General features: G+C 61.2%; 2 protein-coding genes across 2 annotated transcripts; one reads left to right on the forward strand and one right to left on the reverse strand.

Annotated features, from left to right (window-relative positions):
* The first annotated feature begins 2996 nt into the window (after window positions 1-2996).
* Window positions 2997-6013, forward strand: LOC130595846 (uncharacterized). Its single transcript, XM_057402887.1, has 4 exons — window positions 2997-3210; window positions 4208-4321; window positions 4466-4561; window positions 4779-6013. The coding sequence occupies exons 1-4, from the start codon at window positions 3177-3179 to the stop codon at window positions 6011-6013; spliced, it is 1479 nt and encodes a 492-aa protein (XP_057258870.1). The 5' UTR covers window positions 2997-3176.
* Window positions 6014-13480: 7467 nt separating this feature from the next.
* KRBA1 (KRAB-A domain containing 1) lies at window positions 13481-16569 on the reverse strand. The gene is made up of 5 exons (XM_057402889.1): window positions 16417-16569; window positions 14624-14786; window positions 14363-14500; window positions 13573-13858; window positions 13481-13490 (listed from the first exon to the last, which is right to left on the reverse strand). The coding sequence occupies exons 1-5, from the start codon at window positions 16432-16434 to the stop codon at window positions 13481-13483; spliced, it is 615 nt and encodes a 204-aa protein (XP_057258872.1). The 5' UTR covers window positions 16435-16569.
* Window positions 16570-17138: the final 569 nt, after the last annotated feature.

A 17138-nucleotide genomic window follows, 5' to 3' on the forward strand; every position in this document is an offset into this window, starting at 1 on the left:
TACTCTAACCTACCCTATCCTATCCTGCCCTACCCTACTCTATCCTACTCTGCTCTACCCTACACTACCCTGCCCTACCCTACTGTACCCTACCCTACCCTACTGTACCCTACCCTACTGTACCCTACCCTACTATACCCTGCCCTACCCTACCCTGCCCTACCATACCCTGCCCTACAATACTCTACCCTACTCTACCCTATCCTACCCTACACTACTCTACCCTGACCTACCATACCCTGGCCTACCATAGTCTACCTACCCAACCCTACTCTACCCTACCCCAGTCTAGCCTACCCAACCCTACTCTACCCTACCCTACCCTGAGTTAACCTACGCTGCTCTACCATACTCTACCCTACCCTATCCTACTCTACCTTGACCTACCCTACCTTACCCTACTGTACTCTACACTACCCTACCCTACCCTGCCCTACCCTACTGTACTCTACACTACCCTACCCTACCCTGCCCTACCCAACCCTACTCTACCCCACCCTGCCCTACCCAACCCTACTCTACCCCACCCTACCCTACCCTGCCTTAACCTACCTTGCCGTACCCTACCCTACCCTGCCCTACCCCACCCTATACTTCCTTACCCTACACTACTCTACCCTACCCTTCCCTACTCTACCCTACACTTCCTTACCCTACCCTACTCTACCCTGCCCTACCCTACACTAACCTGCCCTACCCTATTCTACCCTACCCTACCCTGCCCTACTCTACCCTACCTTACCCTACTGTACTCTACACTACCCTACCCTGCCCTACCCAACCCTACTCTACCCTACCTTACCCTACTGTACTCTACACTACCCTACCCCACCCTACCCAACCCTACTCGACCCTACCCTACCCTACCCTGCCTTAACCTATCTTGCTGTACCCTACCCTACCCTGCCCTACCCTGCCTTAACCTACCCAGCCCTACCCTACTCTACCCTACCCTACCCTGCCTTAACCTACCCAGCCCTACCCTACTCTACCCTACCCTGCCTACCCTACTCTACCCTGCTCTACCCACCCTGCCTACCCTACTCTACCCTACCCTAATCTACCCTATCCTACTCTACCCTATACTACCCTACCCTGCTCTAACCTACCCTACCCTAACCTACTCTACCCTAACCTGCCCTACCCTACTCTACCCTACCCTAATCTACCCTACCCTACTCTACCCTACCCTACCCTACTCTACCCTAACCTGCCCTACCCTACTCTACCCTACCCTAATCTACCCTACCCTACACTACCCTACCCTACTCTACTCTACCCTACCCTAATCTACCCTACCCTACTCTACCCTACACTACCCTACCCTACCCTAACCTACCCTAACCTGCCCTACCCTACTCTACCCTACCCTAATCTACCCTACCCTACACTACTCTACCCTACCCTAATCTACCCTACCCTACTCTACCCTACACTACCCTACCCTACTCTACCCTAACCTGCCCTACCCTACTCTTCACTGGAGTTAAAATTAAGCAGGGAACTGCCTTTTCCTTTCTTCAATCCACATATTTGTAGGGCACAGACAACCATGAGACAATAACGTTCCGTAAGGACCTGGCTTGTGATAGCAGTACAAGCAAACATGAAAACAAAGGGTTGTTAAACTGCTGCTGTGGAAATGCAGCTGGAATGTCCATCTCTGTTGACTTTCAGTTCTTATTTGGAGAGAAATCTTGTCCAACATGGTATTCCTGATCCATGAGAATCACAAAAAGCAGGTGTAACCATCTCTTCTTTTTTTCCTGTGGAATTGCAGAAGCAGGGTTTAAAACACTTCACCAAAGAACCTGTGCTCTTTGTCCTGGGCTTTGAGTTCAGTTCCTTCTGCAGGGTGTGGGTTTCCTTCTCTGGACATATGGCTGGGGTTAAACCAGCGCTACTATGTGTTGGAGAGGATGTGCGTGGGGAGGGAAATCTCTGCACTGCACATCCCCTGAGCTGAGCCCACAGCCCTGAACCAGCCATCACTGAGGGGCTGGTGCTGCCCCACAACAGCAGAAACCGCCCCATCACCATGGAAACAGGCAGGTATGGTAAAATCATTCACAGAGTGGCTTGGGTTGGAAGGGACCTTAAAGCCCACCCCGCTCCAACCCCCTGCCATGGAGCAACCTTCCACAGACCAGGTTGCTCCAAGCCCCGTCCAACCTGGCCTTGAACACTGCCAGGGATGGGGCAGCCACAGCTTCTCTGGGCAACCTGTGCCAGGGCCTCACCACCCTCACGAGAGCTCCTCCGCACCCCCCAGCCCACACCAATCACTGCTGCTGCTGACAACCGACTCAATGGCGGAGGTCGCCCCGCACCACCACCACACCCCCCCCCCCCCACCGTCGGACCAATGGCGGCGCCCCTTCCTATCATGTGACCGCGACGGGGGTCGACGAGCAGTTCTCAAAATGGCGGCGGCGGCGCTGACATCCTCTCGCGATCATGCCCCTCCCCACAGCGGCGGATCACGTGCTCGCAGGCTACTTCCGGGAGTGGGCGTGGCTCCGGGCCGGAAACACGTGAGGGCGTGACTGCAGGAGAAGATGTCATGCGGCCTACTTCCGGCTCGCAGCCTGCGGGTGTGGGGGGCTCTGGGGCCTAGCGGGGACCGGAGCCCCCCCTGCAGGGCCCTCACATCCCCCGCTATGGCAGGGTGGACACAGGTAGGAGCCAGGCCTAGGGGCAGGGGGAGCCCACACTGCCTCCCTCGATGCCCTGTGCCACACTCCCCTCTCTAGGGTGGTTCTTGCTGTCCCCCCTGCTGGCAGCCACTGTGATGGCGCTTCCAACCGTGGGGGTTCTCCATGGGGATGAGCTATGAGGCCACCCTGAACACATCCCTGGGGCTCTGGGCAGTGTCTTGAAGTTGGTCCCCAATGACGCATAGCCCCGCATGGCACACAAGCAGCCCTGGGTGTGTGCGCTCTGTTGGCATTCCCAATAGTGGGAGGCTTCCTAGGGGTGAGAATGGCACCTGGAAGAGAAAACCTATCCGAAACCCTCCCCCCGCCCTGTGGGAATGGGCCCCAGCACGTGAGGGACGAGGGTGCCAAGAGTGTGTGTGACAGGAACCACTGACCTTCGAGGACATCGCTGTCTACCTGAGCCGCACGGAGTGGGACACCATCACGGCAGGGCAGAGGGAGCTCTACCGCAGCGTCATGATGGACAACTACGGGCTCCTGACATCCCTGGGTAACTCCACTTGGAACATCTGGGGTTGGGGGGTCCTGCATGCTAGACCGCATCAGGACCATGCTGCTTCCAGCAACTTGAGGCACTGATGGGCGCGTGTGGAACTACATCTAGGATAACTATTCTGAGCACTGGAGCGCTGGGGGGGTTATTGCTGGAAAATGTGGATGTAGATCTGTTGGGGTGAGTCCAGAGGGGGCCATGAAGATGCTCCGAGGGCTGGAGCACCTCTGCTATGGGGACAGGCTGAGAGCGCTGGGCTTGTTCAACCTGGAGAAGAGAAGGTTCTGGGGACACCTTAAGAGCAGCTTCCAGTGCCTAAAGGGGCCAACAAGAAACGTGGAGAGGGGCTTTTGACAAGGGCAGGAAGGGATAGGACAAGGGGAATGGCTTTAAACTGACAGAGGGGAGATTGAGATGAGATCTGAGGAAGAAGTTCTTCTTTGTGAGGGTGGTGAGGCCCTGGTACAGGTTGTCCAGAGAAGCTGTGGCTGCCACATCTCTTGCAGCGTTCAGCACCAGGTTGGATAGGGCTTGGAGCAACCTGGTCTAGTGGAAGGTATTCCAGGGGCTTGGAACTAGACAAGCTTTAAGGTCCCTTCCAACTCCAACCAGTCTGGGAGTCTGTGAAATGTGCAGGGTTTGGGGCCCTTTGAGCTACCAGCCCTGGGGTTGGGTGGTTCTTGCCCAGTGACTCTGTCCCCTCCCATGGGCGCTCAGGATGCAGCAGGGCAGGGGTAGCACCCACCAGGCATGGTACAGGGGAGCCAACACCTCATTGCACAGCAAGGTCCTTTTGGATAACGTGCCTGCTGTCACTCACTGGCAGCAGCTCTGACATCCCTCTTGCTGTTTCTCCCCCTTTTCATGGTGTTTCTGCTTGGGCTCTTCCTGTCACAGTGAAGCACAGTGTCCCAGGGAACATCTTTATTTTCTCATGGTAACATTTTATTCTGACAGTCTGTGTTGGAACAACACACTCTGTTCCACCCCACAGGTTACACAGGCCCCAAACCTGATATTTTATACCGGATGGAGCGTGGGGAAGAGCCATGGGTCTGCTCGCTGCAGAGCCCGTCGAGGTGGAAAGGCCCTGACTGCCCCTCTCCAGGTGAGCAGGAACAACCCAGGTCCTGTAGGACCACTCCTGGGTGCTGGCAGTGGACAGGGCTTCCTCCTTTGCCTGACAGCTGCTGCGTGAAGGGGCACTTTCCCTGCCAGGAAAGTGACATCCATCCGTCTGCTTTCTCTGCAGGATGTGCTGGGGCCATGAGGTTGCTGAAGGCACCTCCATGGGGCTGGTGGCCTGGGGCTGGTGCGCCAGAGGAGAGGGCACAGTCACCCTGCCAAGGTGAGTCCTGGTCCCTCTTTTTCCTTGCTACTGGGCTGTGGAGCAGGAAGCTGGCAGCAGGATCTGGCTGTGCCTGGTCAGTGCCACTGGTGCTTCTCCAGACCCATGGCCAGACTGGCCATGCAGAGTCTGGAGAAGCAGAGCCCTGGTGGCCCCAAACTGGGGAGGATGGAGGTTTCTTACCTCCCCATCCCCTCAGCATGGCCCCTTTCTCTAGAGCCCCAGCCAGCCAGAAGTGAAACTCCCACCAGCACATGCTCAGAAGGAGGGCAGAGCCTGCAGTGCCATCTCCAGCCTGGAACACTCCTGAACAAGCTAAGATGTCTCATGGGTCACAGCAAGGCGCAGGTGGAGGTGCCCAGTAGAGGACTGGCACCAGCGCAAAGCGAAAACCATGCACAGACTGTTGTCTGGCCCAAGAAGGAAGAAGCAGCAGAAAATAAACACGGGGTGACAGCAAACATAGCACAGGGCAGAGAACTCGCACTTAATTCCTGGATGGAACAGCAGAACCATAAGTCAAATCCTCAGGAGCACCTTTACAGTGACCCAAAGGAGCAGTGTCAGAGGAGCACCTATGAAAGCTTCTGCCCCTCAGGAGAAGCTCCATTCCTCCTGAGACCCAGGGAACTGTGTGCCAAGGATGTGAAGGAGGCTATTTGGAAGGACCACTGCTACTGTAGGGAGAGCATGATGCAGATCTGGCACTGTGGCACCGGGCCCTGTCCTCCCACAGACCACAGCTACTGCCAGCTGCAAGCGTCAAGCAGCACCGTGCTCAAGGACCACGCGTACTGCTGCCCGCAGAGGACTTGTTTCAGGGCCAGGGTTGGTAACATGGCTCGTCTGGGTGGCAAAGCTCGGTCCGTGCTGCACAGGCTGGCCACACAGAGAGCCCAGATCAGGCAGATCATCAGGAAAGCCAAGCGGATTATGTGGCGCTGCAATTCCCACATCAGCAGGAGTCTGAGGGTTCCTCGGTGTGCCTCCAGCACCGGCAGTCCTGTGCCTGCTGTCCCTGATAGCAAGGTGGAGTCAGTCCCCATGGAGGGAAGGTGTGAAGCACTTGTTTCTCCTGCAGAGCGTGAGGCCACTCTGCCCCTGTCTGAGAGCAGAGTCAGCTCCCAAGAAGCAATTTGCACCCCTGTGGCATCCCCTGCACCGCTGCCTGTGCCCCCACCCTCCGAGGCGGCTGTGGTGGGGAGTAGCAAAGTGCTGCACCCTGGGGTGTCTGCATGTAGCAAGGAGCAGCACATCTGCAGCTCTCATGTTAACCAGAGCACCAAAGGACAGGAACCTCCTCACTCAGATCAGATACCACTGCACACTGCCTATAAAACATTGATGTGGACGGTGGACCATGTATTTGGATCCGTGTGCCACAAGCTCGAGCTCAACAGCTATGGCTGGCATGCAGATACCCAGCCCTTCATTATCCGCATGGACAGCTGACAGCACCCTGCAGCCAAACTGCCCCACAAGTGGTGTGGGAAAGGAAATGCCGTGAGACACATGCAGAGGAGGGATCAGTGGGAGAAGAACTGTGCAGTGCCTGTGGCAGAAACAGGGATTGTTCAGAGGAAAAGGCCCAGGGAAGGATGAGTGGGACAGAGAGAATGGAGACGGGCAGTGTGGGTGGGCCAGCTGCAGGGGCAGGAGGTTTTCTGACCACGGGGATCTTTGCTGTCTTCTCATTAAAGTATCTGAAGTTACTGTCCACTGGTCTGTCTATCCGTGTGCAGGAACAATTCCCCGTTGTGTTCATGGCGCTGAGCTTGGCTGCTCTGCTCTGCTCTGCCCGGCTCTCTTGAGCTTCCCGTGTTTAACTGAAGTGAATGAGTGCTGGCACTGCCAAGCCACAGGCACACTTTCACTTTAACAGGCTCCATTGACTGTGATCCCAAACTTGTCATCACAGAATGGTACAGGTTGGAAAAGACCGGCACTGCAAAGTCCACCACTAAACCATTGCCGGAAGTGCGTCAGCGGATGTTTACATGTGCGGGCGCGCCCCTGTGCCGCGGTTGCCGTGGTAACGAGGGACGCGGCTGTCGGAAGCCCCGGGCGCCTCTCGAGGCCGGGGTTCGAGTCGTCCCGTGCCCCTCCCCTCCTCCACCCTGCCCCACCGGGGCCGAGCAGAGACCGGGCCGGGCGGGCAGCAGTGCCCGCTGCGGAGCAGCCAGCGCCCGCCTTACCCGGTGCCTCTCAACCGGAGCCCCAAGCGCGGGTCAGCCCCAAACACGTTCCCGCCGCTGCCCCGCCCCGCTGCTTGCTGCCCGTGCTGCGGCTCCCTCACAGAACCCTTTGGGTGCGGGCCGGGCAACCTCGGGGGTCCCGGCGGTGCACCGGGGCGGTGCTGTTACAGGGGGAGCGGCGACCCCCCCCCGCCCCGAGGAGGTTCGTGCAGGGAAACTGCGGGTCTGGGGTGCGTGGAGCTGCCGCCAGAGCTGAAAACGTGGCTGGGGCTCGATGGGGCCTGGCGGGGGCCTGGATGTCCCCTCCCGGGCACCCGTGTTCCAGGGCTGGGGGGGTCTTCTCCTCCACCTGAGTTAGGAATGTAAGGAGTGAATGAGTTTCGGTACAGGGGAGCCACCCATGGGGAAATGGGAAGAAACGGGTAGAAGCATCAGCGTAAATCCTGTGGTTCTCTGCACATGCAACAAACAGGCACGCACCGGGGTGTCGACCTGAGCTGTTCACGCTTCACCTGCCTGGTCTGTGGTCTTTATTCACTTGTGATTCCCTCTTTTTCCCATCCTGCTTCCTCTCACGTGCAATGGAACCTCTTTCAGACAACATCTCCACTTGTAACTGTATCTCAAGCTGCAGGAGCCTCCCAGAGTTAAAAACTAACACTGACCCTTTATTTCCTGTGTACATTGTGGAGTTTCGAGCCCTCGTGGCGCCTGTTGCTCCTGCTTTTGGACTTTTTAGCATGAAGTCTTATAGGTTTTTATGTTTTTAGCCAGGTGTTGCATGAAAAGCATGGAAATTTGTCAGGAGATTCCCCCCCCCCTTGTGTTCCAGCCAGTCCTTGGACATGAGAGGGGCTGGGGGCAGCTCTGCTTCCTTCCTGGTTATAACCAATCCAACACTTATGTTCAGCCACATTCAACTTCCATGGTTACGGATTCAGGGATAACGGGTCTGTTGAAGGGACAGAAACATGGGTTGGGAATTGCTGTTGATAAATCCACTTCCTGCATTAGCACTCAAATCCAGAGCTGGGCAATGAGTAATTGAGCTCCTATGGAAAAACAAACCAACTGGTGTTTCATGAAGCTCGGTTCCACCCAGGTGTCATCCGACATAGTCAGAGGCTCAAGCTGTACCCAAGAGGCATCAGTGCTTTGGGGAGGAGAGAGGAGCAACCCATGGAGCTGCCTGCAGAGCGGGGGCATGGTCAGAGTGGGGAGAGATGTTTTCTGCATCCTAATTTTCATGGTAGTGGATCTGCCCCATCTTTGCCCCGCAGTGACAGCACTGCCCACGTCTTCCCCTCCCCAGCGGGTTCCTTCCCTTCCCCTCCCCAGTGTCCTGCAGGGGCAGCTCACTCCCATCACCCGCAGTGGGCAGCCAGGGGCCGGCCCAGGCGCTGCACTGACATCAGGGGCCAAGGTCCAGCTTGGAGACTGCACGGCAGGAGCGGGACAGCTGGAGCCGGGCCCCCGCAGCACCATGAGGCTGGGGCTGCTCTGTGGTCTCACTGCCGCCGCAGCCCTCATGGTGGTGGGCAGAGCTGACCATGGAGACACAAAGGTCACACAGCGGAGAGAGGTTGGTTGTGTACGAAGGGGGAGGTTAAAGCCAGGGAATAATGGGGGAAACTGCAGGGAGAGGAATGCTGTGCACAGCACCCCAGAGGACACCGGCTGCTCCGGCACCAGCGCCCTGTGCCAAAACCCCATATGGGGCAGCCCAAATGCCAGGCCAGCAGCTTTGCCAGACTCCCTGTGCAGCTCCAGGTGCTGGTGGGGCTGAGGATGGGCTTGGCACGCTGAGGGTTGATGCCACAGGGCTCCTCATGCAGCCCCAGGGCTTGCGCAACCAGCAAACGTTTGGTATGGGGAGGTAGTGGGGGGGGAACAGGGCCTTCATTGCACCAAGGGAGAGCAGGGAAAGGGTTTGGAATAGGGCTGGGACTGGGAGCACATCACCTCCAAACACCCAAAGCGTGGTCAGGGGATGGGTGTCTGATGGGAGGGACCAGGAGGAACTGGGGAGGGCCTGGGCACCGCGGTCCTTCCCCATTCCAGCTCTAGCCGCCATTCCCGCTTGTGCTCCCTGCCTGCACCTCCCTGCCTGTGCTCCCATTGCCCAGCACAGGCTCAGGCTGTTTATGGAAAGGCCAAAGTGACCCCGAGCAGCATCAGGCTTCAGCAGAGCTGGTAAACAGCCCTTCCCTCACAGGGGATGAGCGGCGTTGGCCGGCGCCGGCCCCACAGACCCTGCTCCGGGTGCTTCTCCGTCCTGAGCGAGGTGAGCCGGGCTGTGGTTGTGCCACGCCACACCATGGGGCTGCGGGACGTGGCTGTGATTTGTCACTGTCACCCCAATGGTGCCTGTCTCTCCCATAGGAGTCGCGGTCAATGTCATGGCGTGCCAGCGAGGATGATGAGGGTCAGCCGCGCAGGCGGGTGCGTATGGAGCCAGTGGAGGAGGATGGTGAAAGGTCCGGAGGTGCCACAGGCAGCCCCCAGCCATGTCCCCCCCCCACCCTATCAGTCTGGCCCCAGAGCTGGTGTGACACTGTGCTTGCTCCCACAGGAGAGGGACAGGAGGGAGGACAAGGAACCGCCACAGCCTGAGACACCTCAGCACCGTCCTGCTGCCGCGACAGGTAACACCAGAGCTGCGTCAGGGCCCCCGACAGGACCCGTTGGTGAGCCTGTGGATGGGGACACAGGGGTCACGGGTACCCCTGGCAGCCCCCACTGTGTCTTGCAGGAGGTACTGAGTGCCCAGACGGCCTGGCAAATAGCAAAGATGGTGCCTTGGCACAGCCCCACGCCAGGAGAGAACCGAGGGCCCAACCAACCCCAGGCCATGCCCTGAGGCAGTCTGGGGGCGCACCCCCACCATCCACAGGGTATAAGTGAGCCTGTGCCTGGGGAAGACCAGCCCCACTGACCACCCTGTGCACCCCCAAAGTGCTTCTGGGGTCAGCCCCCAGGCCCTGCATTGCCAAGACGCTGAATAAAGCCAGCGAGCCAGAGCATGAGGGTGCATCTGTGCCTGTGTCCTGTCTGTGTACGTCTGGAACATGACCTTAGCTTGGCTGAACCAACATGGTGAAGGCAGCAGCTGTGTCCTCCAGCCAGGGCAGACACCCTGGGCACCAGGCTGGGCTCCAGCGGGCTGGGATTGAGGGTCCTGGGCAGGGACTGCAACTGCTGACTCCTCCTCTGCTCTGGTGAGACCTCCCCTGCAGTTCTGCATCCAGATCTGGGGCAAAAACATAAGAAGGCACATGGAGCTGCTGGAGCAAGTCCAGAGTAGGCCACAAAGATGCTCCAAGGGCTGGAGCACCTCTGCTCTGGAGACAGGCTGAGAGAGCTGGGCTTGTTCAGCCTGGAGAAGAGAAGGCTCCAGGGACACCTTAGAGCAGCTTCCAGTGCCTAAAAGGGCCAACAAGAAAGCTGGAGAGGGGCTTTTGACAAGGACAAGTAGGGACAGGACAAGGGGGAATGGCTTTAAACTGACAGAGGGGAGATTGAGATGAGATGCGAGGAAGAAGTTCTTCCCTGTGAGGGTGGTGAGGCCCTGGCACAGGTTGCCCAGAGAAGCTGTGGCTGCCCCATCCCTGGCAATGTTCAAGGCCAGGTTGGGCAGGGCTTGGAGCAGCCTGGTCTGGTGGAAGGTGTCCCTGCCCATGGCAGTGGGTTGGAACTGGATGGGCTTCAAGGTCCCTTCCCACCCAAATGGTGCCATGATTCTGTGATTAATGGCAACCACAGGACGGTTGGCTCTGACTGGTCCATGCCCAGGAGCTGTTGCTGGAGCCGTGGGGTGTAGCACAGTGGTGACAGTGACAGGGACACACGCACACACGCCACCGTCAGCCCCAGGGGACACACACAAAGGTCACCACGTCACTGAGCAGCGAGGGCTTGGCGCTGATGTGCCAGGCGGTGACGCAGCCCTTCGGTGGGCTCGGCGTTGGCACAGGGGCAGAAGCAGCTCTGCAGCTCTTGCAGCCCCTCTCCTGCCTGGGCACCCAGGTCAAGAAGCTGCCTGGCACAGGAGGTGGGACACGTTGCGGCCCCTCAGCTCCAATGAGCGCCATGTGCCCGGGGGAGCACAGCATGGGCAGAGACACTGGAATCAGGGGTGCCGAGCTGCAGGACTCCCATGGTCGCAGGCAGCAGCGTGCCCCTGCCTGTCCCCTGCACCCCAGGGGATGAGACGTGCAACACTTCCCAGTCCTCCCCAGCACCCTCCAGGGCCGCTGGACACAGGAGCTGTGGAGGAGCCGGTGGCTCATTGTTCAATCACTGTTTAATTCGGGGGGGGGACGGGACACGGACGGACCACAGACACCCATGGGGGTAGCAGAATGGCAGGGCCAAGCCCCACAGCAGTGAGTACCAGGTGCAGGAGGAGCCTGCCTGGAATCCAAGTGTCTGGGAGTGGGGCTACCCCTCTGGTGTGGCCCAGATACCCCATCCTGACTCAGGGCTGCGTCTGCCATGAGCAGCCCCTGGGCTGCAGGACAGTGCCACAGGGGCTCAGCACCGCTGCAGCGGGGGAGGATCTGGCACCCCCCAGAACTCACTCACAGCCCCACAGGGCCTTGGCCATGGCCGGCAGGCGCCCTCCAGGCAAACCGGCCGGCAGCAGGGCAGGCCCGGCATGGTGGGGACCGGCAATGGAAACAATGGCGAGATGGGCACTGGCCCAGCTGCAGGGCTGGGGCCACCCATGGGCTGCCCGCATTAGCATCATCGTGTCGGCGAAGCGGAGCAGGCCGTGGAGCTGCGGCTGTGCCAGGGCTGGCAGCAGCTCGGTCTGCAGGGAGCTGATGGCGATGGCACCCCCTGCTCCATGAGGGAGCCGGGAGCTGGTCTCCAGCGCCCAGCACCAGCTCTGCAGGCCCCGGGCGGCACGGCGGAGGTGCCGGTGGCTGCGGGTGAGAGCAGGCAGCTCCCGCGCCCGGCCCCGTTCCAGCCGCACCAGGCGGCTCCGCACACCGCAGAGCTCCCGGCGCACTGAGCCCAGCTCCCGGTGCAGCTGCTCCAGCTCCTCCACCACCATGGGCGCGTGGACACTGCCAACCGCAGCCTCACCGAGGGGCTGCCGTGGGGCTGGGGGGCTCCCTCTGGGGTCACTCTTCTTGGGCGAGCTCACCCTGGTGCAGGCGCTGGGACACGTGCTGGAGCTGTGTCACCCATGCCACCCCCAGCATGGCCTCAGCCCCCCGTTACCTTTGGCCAAGGGTCTCTTGGTCACTGTCCCCATGGTGGCAGGTGGCCGTGTGCCGCTGGCGTGGTTGGGGTCCCTGCGCATGGTGGTGCTGGATGCACGCAATGCTTGGGTCTCAGTGGGGCTCTGGGGGGACACTGCTGGTGCTGTCACCTCTGGGAGGTGGCACAGCCCCCAAAACCTGCCCATCCTGTCAGGCTGCCTGTTCCCAGCGCTGGCACAAGGCCCCATGTGTGTCCCAGCCCCAGGGGATAAGGGGCCACCAGGTCAGGGCAATGCTGAGACCTGGCCATTGCCTTGCTCTGCACCACGGGGCACACAGTAGAGGGGACATGGGGCCATGGCGTCATCCCTGCATGGCACCACAGCCCTGAACCGCCATCACCATGTACCCAGCACGGCTGTTCCATCCCCCCCCTGCCAATGACCTGCTGCGGTGGGGCTGTGGCCCCTGGTGCCTGTCCCCACAGCCCCTCTGGTGCCACTGGAAGCCGCTGGCCAGGCTCGGATGGGGTCGGGGATGCCGATGCCCCACAGGCACTCCTGAAGCTGTCACAGGGGGCTCTGCCCCACACTCCCAGCTGGTGAGCCCCCTGCGGCATCACCCCAAGGTGAGAAGGGTGGAGGGGCCCTCAGCATCCCCCTCCCAGCACAAGGGGATCCCCAGGGAACAGACACCAAGGGGATGCAGGGGTGCTCCTTGGGGACCTGCCCCCCCGTGTGCTCTCCCAAAGCTCAGACCCCACATGGGTGTCCCTCTCCTGGGAGGACCCCACCAGGGATCAGCCCCCCAGAGCCCAGACTCACAGGGAAGCCCCTGCTCCCCAGGGGCAGCATTCCTCACCCAGGACACTGGGACTCAGCACTCCCCTCCCCATCCTTACATGCCCCACAGGGACTGAATCCTGCCCCACGTCCCACTGTGGGACCCCAGCCCCAGCACTGCCTCCTCCAGGGCTGCCCAGGACCCACTGGGACTCCTTGAGACCCTCTAGGACCTAACTGAGACCTCCCAGGACACCTGAGATGCCCCAAGATTCCCTCCAGACCCCTTTGAGAGGGTCCCCCCTTGACCCACAGGGCCGCCCCCCCCAAGCCCTCACCAGCCATCAGCACGGGGCTGCGGCAGAGCCCCCTGTTCCAGCCCATGTCGCAGGGAGCTGCCTCCCCAGAAGTGGTGCTGGTAGAGGAGATGCTGGACGCGGTGACGGGGCACCCGGCACCATCCCCAGCCTGCGGACAGCAGCGGGCAGCAGCTGCCGGTGCCAGGGCTCATGAGGGGCCTGCGGGACACGCTCAGGGCAGGACCTATGGGACTGGCTGACCATGGCTGAGCCCTCCCTGCAGCCCAAGGCATGCCATCACTCCCGGGCGCAGAGCACATCCCTGCCGCTCACCCATGAGGGACACCCAGTGGTACCTGAACCCCCGAGCACGGGGTCCAGGCAGCTCCATCCCACTGCCACTGCAGATGCTGGAAACCAGCACCGAGCCCTGTCACGCCATGCTGTGCCACGCTGTGCCATGCCAGGCCATACCGCAAAGTGCCGTGCCATGCTATGCCACATACCATGCTGTGCACATTGTACCGTGCCATGCTGTGCTGTGGTGTGCGCTCAGTGCCATGCCATGCTGCATGGTACAACACCATGCCATGCCAAAGCATGGGCACAATGCCATGTCGTGCCACACCTCTGAGTGAGCGCCTCTCACACAGAGGCTGGTGGCCACCGGGCTCTTCCTGATGCCTCTCAGTGGGGCCATAGAGGCTGCTTGCTGGGGGAACAGAGGGGCCAGACCCTCTCCCCACCAGCTCCTCCAGGCACCTCTCCAGGCTGCGGAGCGGGCAGCTCTCAGATGGCATCTCCATTGTAACTGTGAAAGCAAATTCCAGCCCCTGGCATCCCCAGCAGTGGGAGGACAGCCCTGGACACACCACACTGGGGCTTGTAGGATGCCCAGACCCTCAGTACCAGACGTCTGCAGCCCCTCATCCCCATGCTGGCGTCCTTGGTTCCACCACACGGCCCAGCTGTGGTGATCGGGCCTGGTGAGGGGCTACTCCAAGGGAGACGCCTGCTCTGCAGCAATGCCAGTGCCAGCATCAGGAGAAAGCCCTGCTCAGGGCTGGATGCTCCTGGGAATCCAATGCCAGGACCTTCCGCCCAGGGCACAGCCAGGGGTGCAGCTTAGCACTTGGCTCCCTGGAACCCCAGTGGTGGAGCCAGCGCTGGTGGGGTCTGTGAGGTAGCTTCACCTCCAGCACCCTCACACCTTCACCCTCACACCCTGCCAGGCACCAGGGCAGAGCCCCTGTGTCCCTGGTACCCACTGGGGCAGGACTAGCCTGTCACCCACCTGCACAGCCCCAGTGCTCACCATTGACGCCCATCCGCTCAGTGTCCCCGCTGGTGGTGGCACCCGGCTCCACATCAGCCCTGGGGCCACCGAAGAGAAACTCGGGGATCTCCTTCAGCAGCCGCACCAGGGCAGCGAGGGCCGGGCTGCTGGGGGGCCCTGGGGACAGGGCAGGGGGGGGTCAAGCAAGGCAGCCCCCACACTGAGCTCTCCTTGGCCAGATGAGTGGGACCCGCACACTGTCCCTGCTCTGGCTGGGACCAGCGCTGGGCAGGGCCCTACCGAGGGATGCCAGCAGCTGGGATGTCCCCTCTGTCACCTCCCGGTGCAGCTCCCGCTGCCATTCCTCCAGCAGCTCCCACTCCTCTGCTGAGAGCCGCACTGCCACGTCCTCGAATGTCACCGGTGCCTGCGCGGATGCGACTGGGGGGTCCCAGCCCTCTTCCTGCCAGGGGGGCAGAGCAGGGAATAAACCACAGAGCCACACCGAGCAGCAGCAGGACCCCAAATGTGTCTGGGTGTGCAGGGATGGTGAGTGCGAGCAGCCACACTGCGCTCCGGGGCTGGCATATGCCTGGGAAAGGGCTCTTGCACCCATCCCACTTGGGCACGGAGGCAAGGGCTTCCCAGCACGCTCCTGGCACGTTCCCAGCACACTTCCCATCATGCTGGCTGACAGGTCCCTGCGCGCTTTCCACTTGTCAGGGAGCCCATGGGATAACCTGCCCTGACACCCTGGTATTTGCAGCAGGGATCACTTTGTCCAACCTTTCCCTCCCTGCACCGGCTGGGCAGGGGCCCAACACATGCAATGGTTGTTGCCAGCTCTGTGTCACTGTACCTGTCCCACTGGAACCAGATGTGTGAGGATTTGCCAAGACAAGGATCCCCTGGAGCTCCATGGATGTGTGGGGAGCAGCCTTGGCACTGACCAGCCCCTGAATCCCACCCGGCATCACCAAGCCCACAGATTAGCCCCATTTGCCCACAACAGCAGCCAGACCAGCAGTACCCCATGACCCTTGGCCCTACTTCTGCTGTGCCTGCAACCACCTTGGTGGGACAGTGACCTCCAGGATGGGATGGGACAGGACACGGCAGGGCAGGACAGGGCAGGACAGGCAGCACCCCAGCCCTGTGCTGCCAGCTGGATCCTCTCCAAAAACTGTTCCAGTGGTGTTCCCACATCCCGCTGCTCCTCATCCCAGTGCTCCTCCCCATCCCACTGCTCCCCATCCCACTGCTCCCCACCCTGTTGCTCCCTGCATAGTGCTGCTACCCATCCCGCTGCTCCCCATTCCTGTGCTCTCCACCATCCTGCTGCTCCTCATCCTGTTACTACCCCCATCCCACTACTCCCACATCCTGCTGCTGCCCATTCAGCTCCTCCCCATCCCACTGTTCCCCATCCTGTTGCTCCCCTCATTGCGCTGCTCCCCATCCAGCTCCTCCCCATTCCACTGCTCCCCATCCCTCTGCTCTTCACTATCCTCCTGCTCCCCATCCCCCTGCTCCTCATCCTGTTGCTCCCCATCCCCCTGCTCCTCATCCTGTTGCTCCCCATCCCTACTGCTCCCACATCCTGCTGCTCCCCACCCAGCTCCTCCTCATCCCTCTGCTCTTCACTGTCCCCTTGCTTCCCATCCCCCTGCTCCTCATCCTGTTGCTCCCCCTCCCACTGCTCCCCATCTTGCTGCTCCACACCATCTTGTTGCTCCCCACCATCCTGCTGCTCCCCACCATCCCACTGCTCCCCAGCTGGAGCTCTCCCCATCCTCTTGCTCCCCATCCTGGTGCTCCCCTTATACCGGTGTTACCCTTATACCAGTGCTCTTCCCATCCCAGTGATCTCCCAGTCCTGATCTCCCAATTTTCCAGTGATCTCCCCGTCTCCCAGTGCTCCCCTCCCTAGTGCTCCCTATGTAGGATCCTCTGCCAATCCCAGTGTTCCCCCATCCTGCTGTTCTCCCCATGTCAGTGCCCTCCCCTTCCCGGTGCTGTCCTCTCCCTGGTGCTCTCCCCATCCCTATTCTCCCCATCCCGATGCTCCCCGCACGGTGCTCTCCCGGTCCTACCTGCCGAGGCGCGGCCATGGCTCGGGGGGCTGCTCCGGTGCCCGCTCCCGGACGGCAACCAGCGGCGGAGCAGCCCCGCTTCCCACTCCCCGCTCCCGGCTTTCCCCTCCCGGCTCCTCCCCCGGCCCGGCTCGGAGCGGGACCGCGGTGCAGAAGCCCCGGGCAGGGGCCTCCGCTCCCTCCCTCCCCCTCCAACCCCCCCCCCAGGTGGGGCAGCGCCGGTGCCGGTGCCGGGGCTCATCCTGTCCCCGGAGCAGGGGGTGCGGTGGCACCGAGGGACCGGCTTGGCACGGGACGTCCGGAGGGAGGTGTGGGGCTGGGCTCGGTGACACTGGGACAGCTAATGGGGTCCGGGGCTCGGTGGCACCGGCGGGTGCGGGGCAGACCGTGGCGTGTGGGATGGGTGGCACCGGGGGACCGGGAGAGTCTATAGGGTCCTGGGGCCGGTGATACCGGGCGTGCCGGGGGAGCCTGTGGAGTGCGGGGCGTCGGTGGCACCGGCGGTCCATGGCACCGGGACAGTCAATGAGGTGCGGGGTTCGGTGGCACCGAGAGTTTCGGGGTTCAGGGGCACCGGGGGATTGGCACAGCCTGTGGGGTCGACGGTGCTGGGGGTCCTGAACATCCTATAGGGTGCGTGAGGTCTGTTGCACCGGGTCCCGGTGGCACGGGGAGTGCCGGGGAGCCCGTGGAGCGCAGGGGACCGGTGGCACCGGGGCACA

Source organism: Pezoporus wallicus, unplaced genomic scaffold (assembly GCF_028554395.1).
Source record: "Pezoporus wallicus isolate ANWC-B61680 ecotype Strahan unplaced genomic scaffold, APGP_CSIRO_Pwel_v1 contig_8057, whole genome shotgun sequence".
Taxonomy (NCBI): domain Eukaryota; kingdom Metazoa; phylum Chordata; class Aves; order Psittaciformes; family Psittacidae; genus Pezoporus; species Pezoporus wallicus.

Bases quoted from the DNA above. Each gene is read 5' to 3' on its own strand.
- LOC130595846 (XM_057402887.1), top strand. From the start codon at position 3,177: ATGATGGACAACTACGGGCTCCTGACATCCCTGG. The intron at 3,211-4,207 runs GTAACTCCACTT...TCCACCCCACAG, and splicing joins CGGGCTCCTGACATCCCTGG to GTTACACAGGCCCCAAACCT. The intron at 4,322-4,465 runs GTGAGCAGGAAC...CTTTCTCTGCAG, and splicing joins CCCTGACTGCCCCTCTCCAG to GATGTGCTGGGGCCATGAGG.
- KRBA1 (XM_057402889.1), bottom strand. The intron at 14,501-14,623 runs GTAGGGCCCTGC...CCCTGTCCCCAG, and splicing joins CCAGCTGCTGGCATCCCTCG to GGCCCCCCAGCAGCCCGGCC. The intron at 13,859-14,362 runs GTGAGCACTGGG...TTGCTTTCACAG, and splicing joins TGAGCGGATGGGCGTCAATG to TTACAATGGAGATGCCATCT.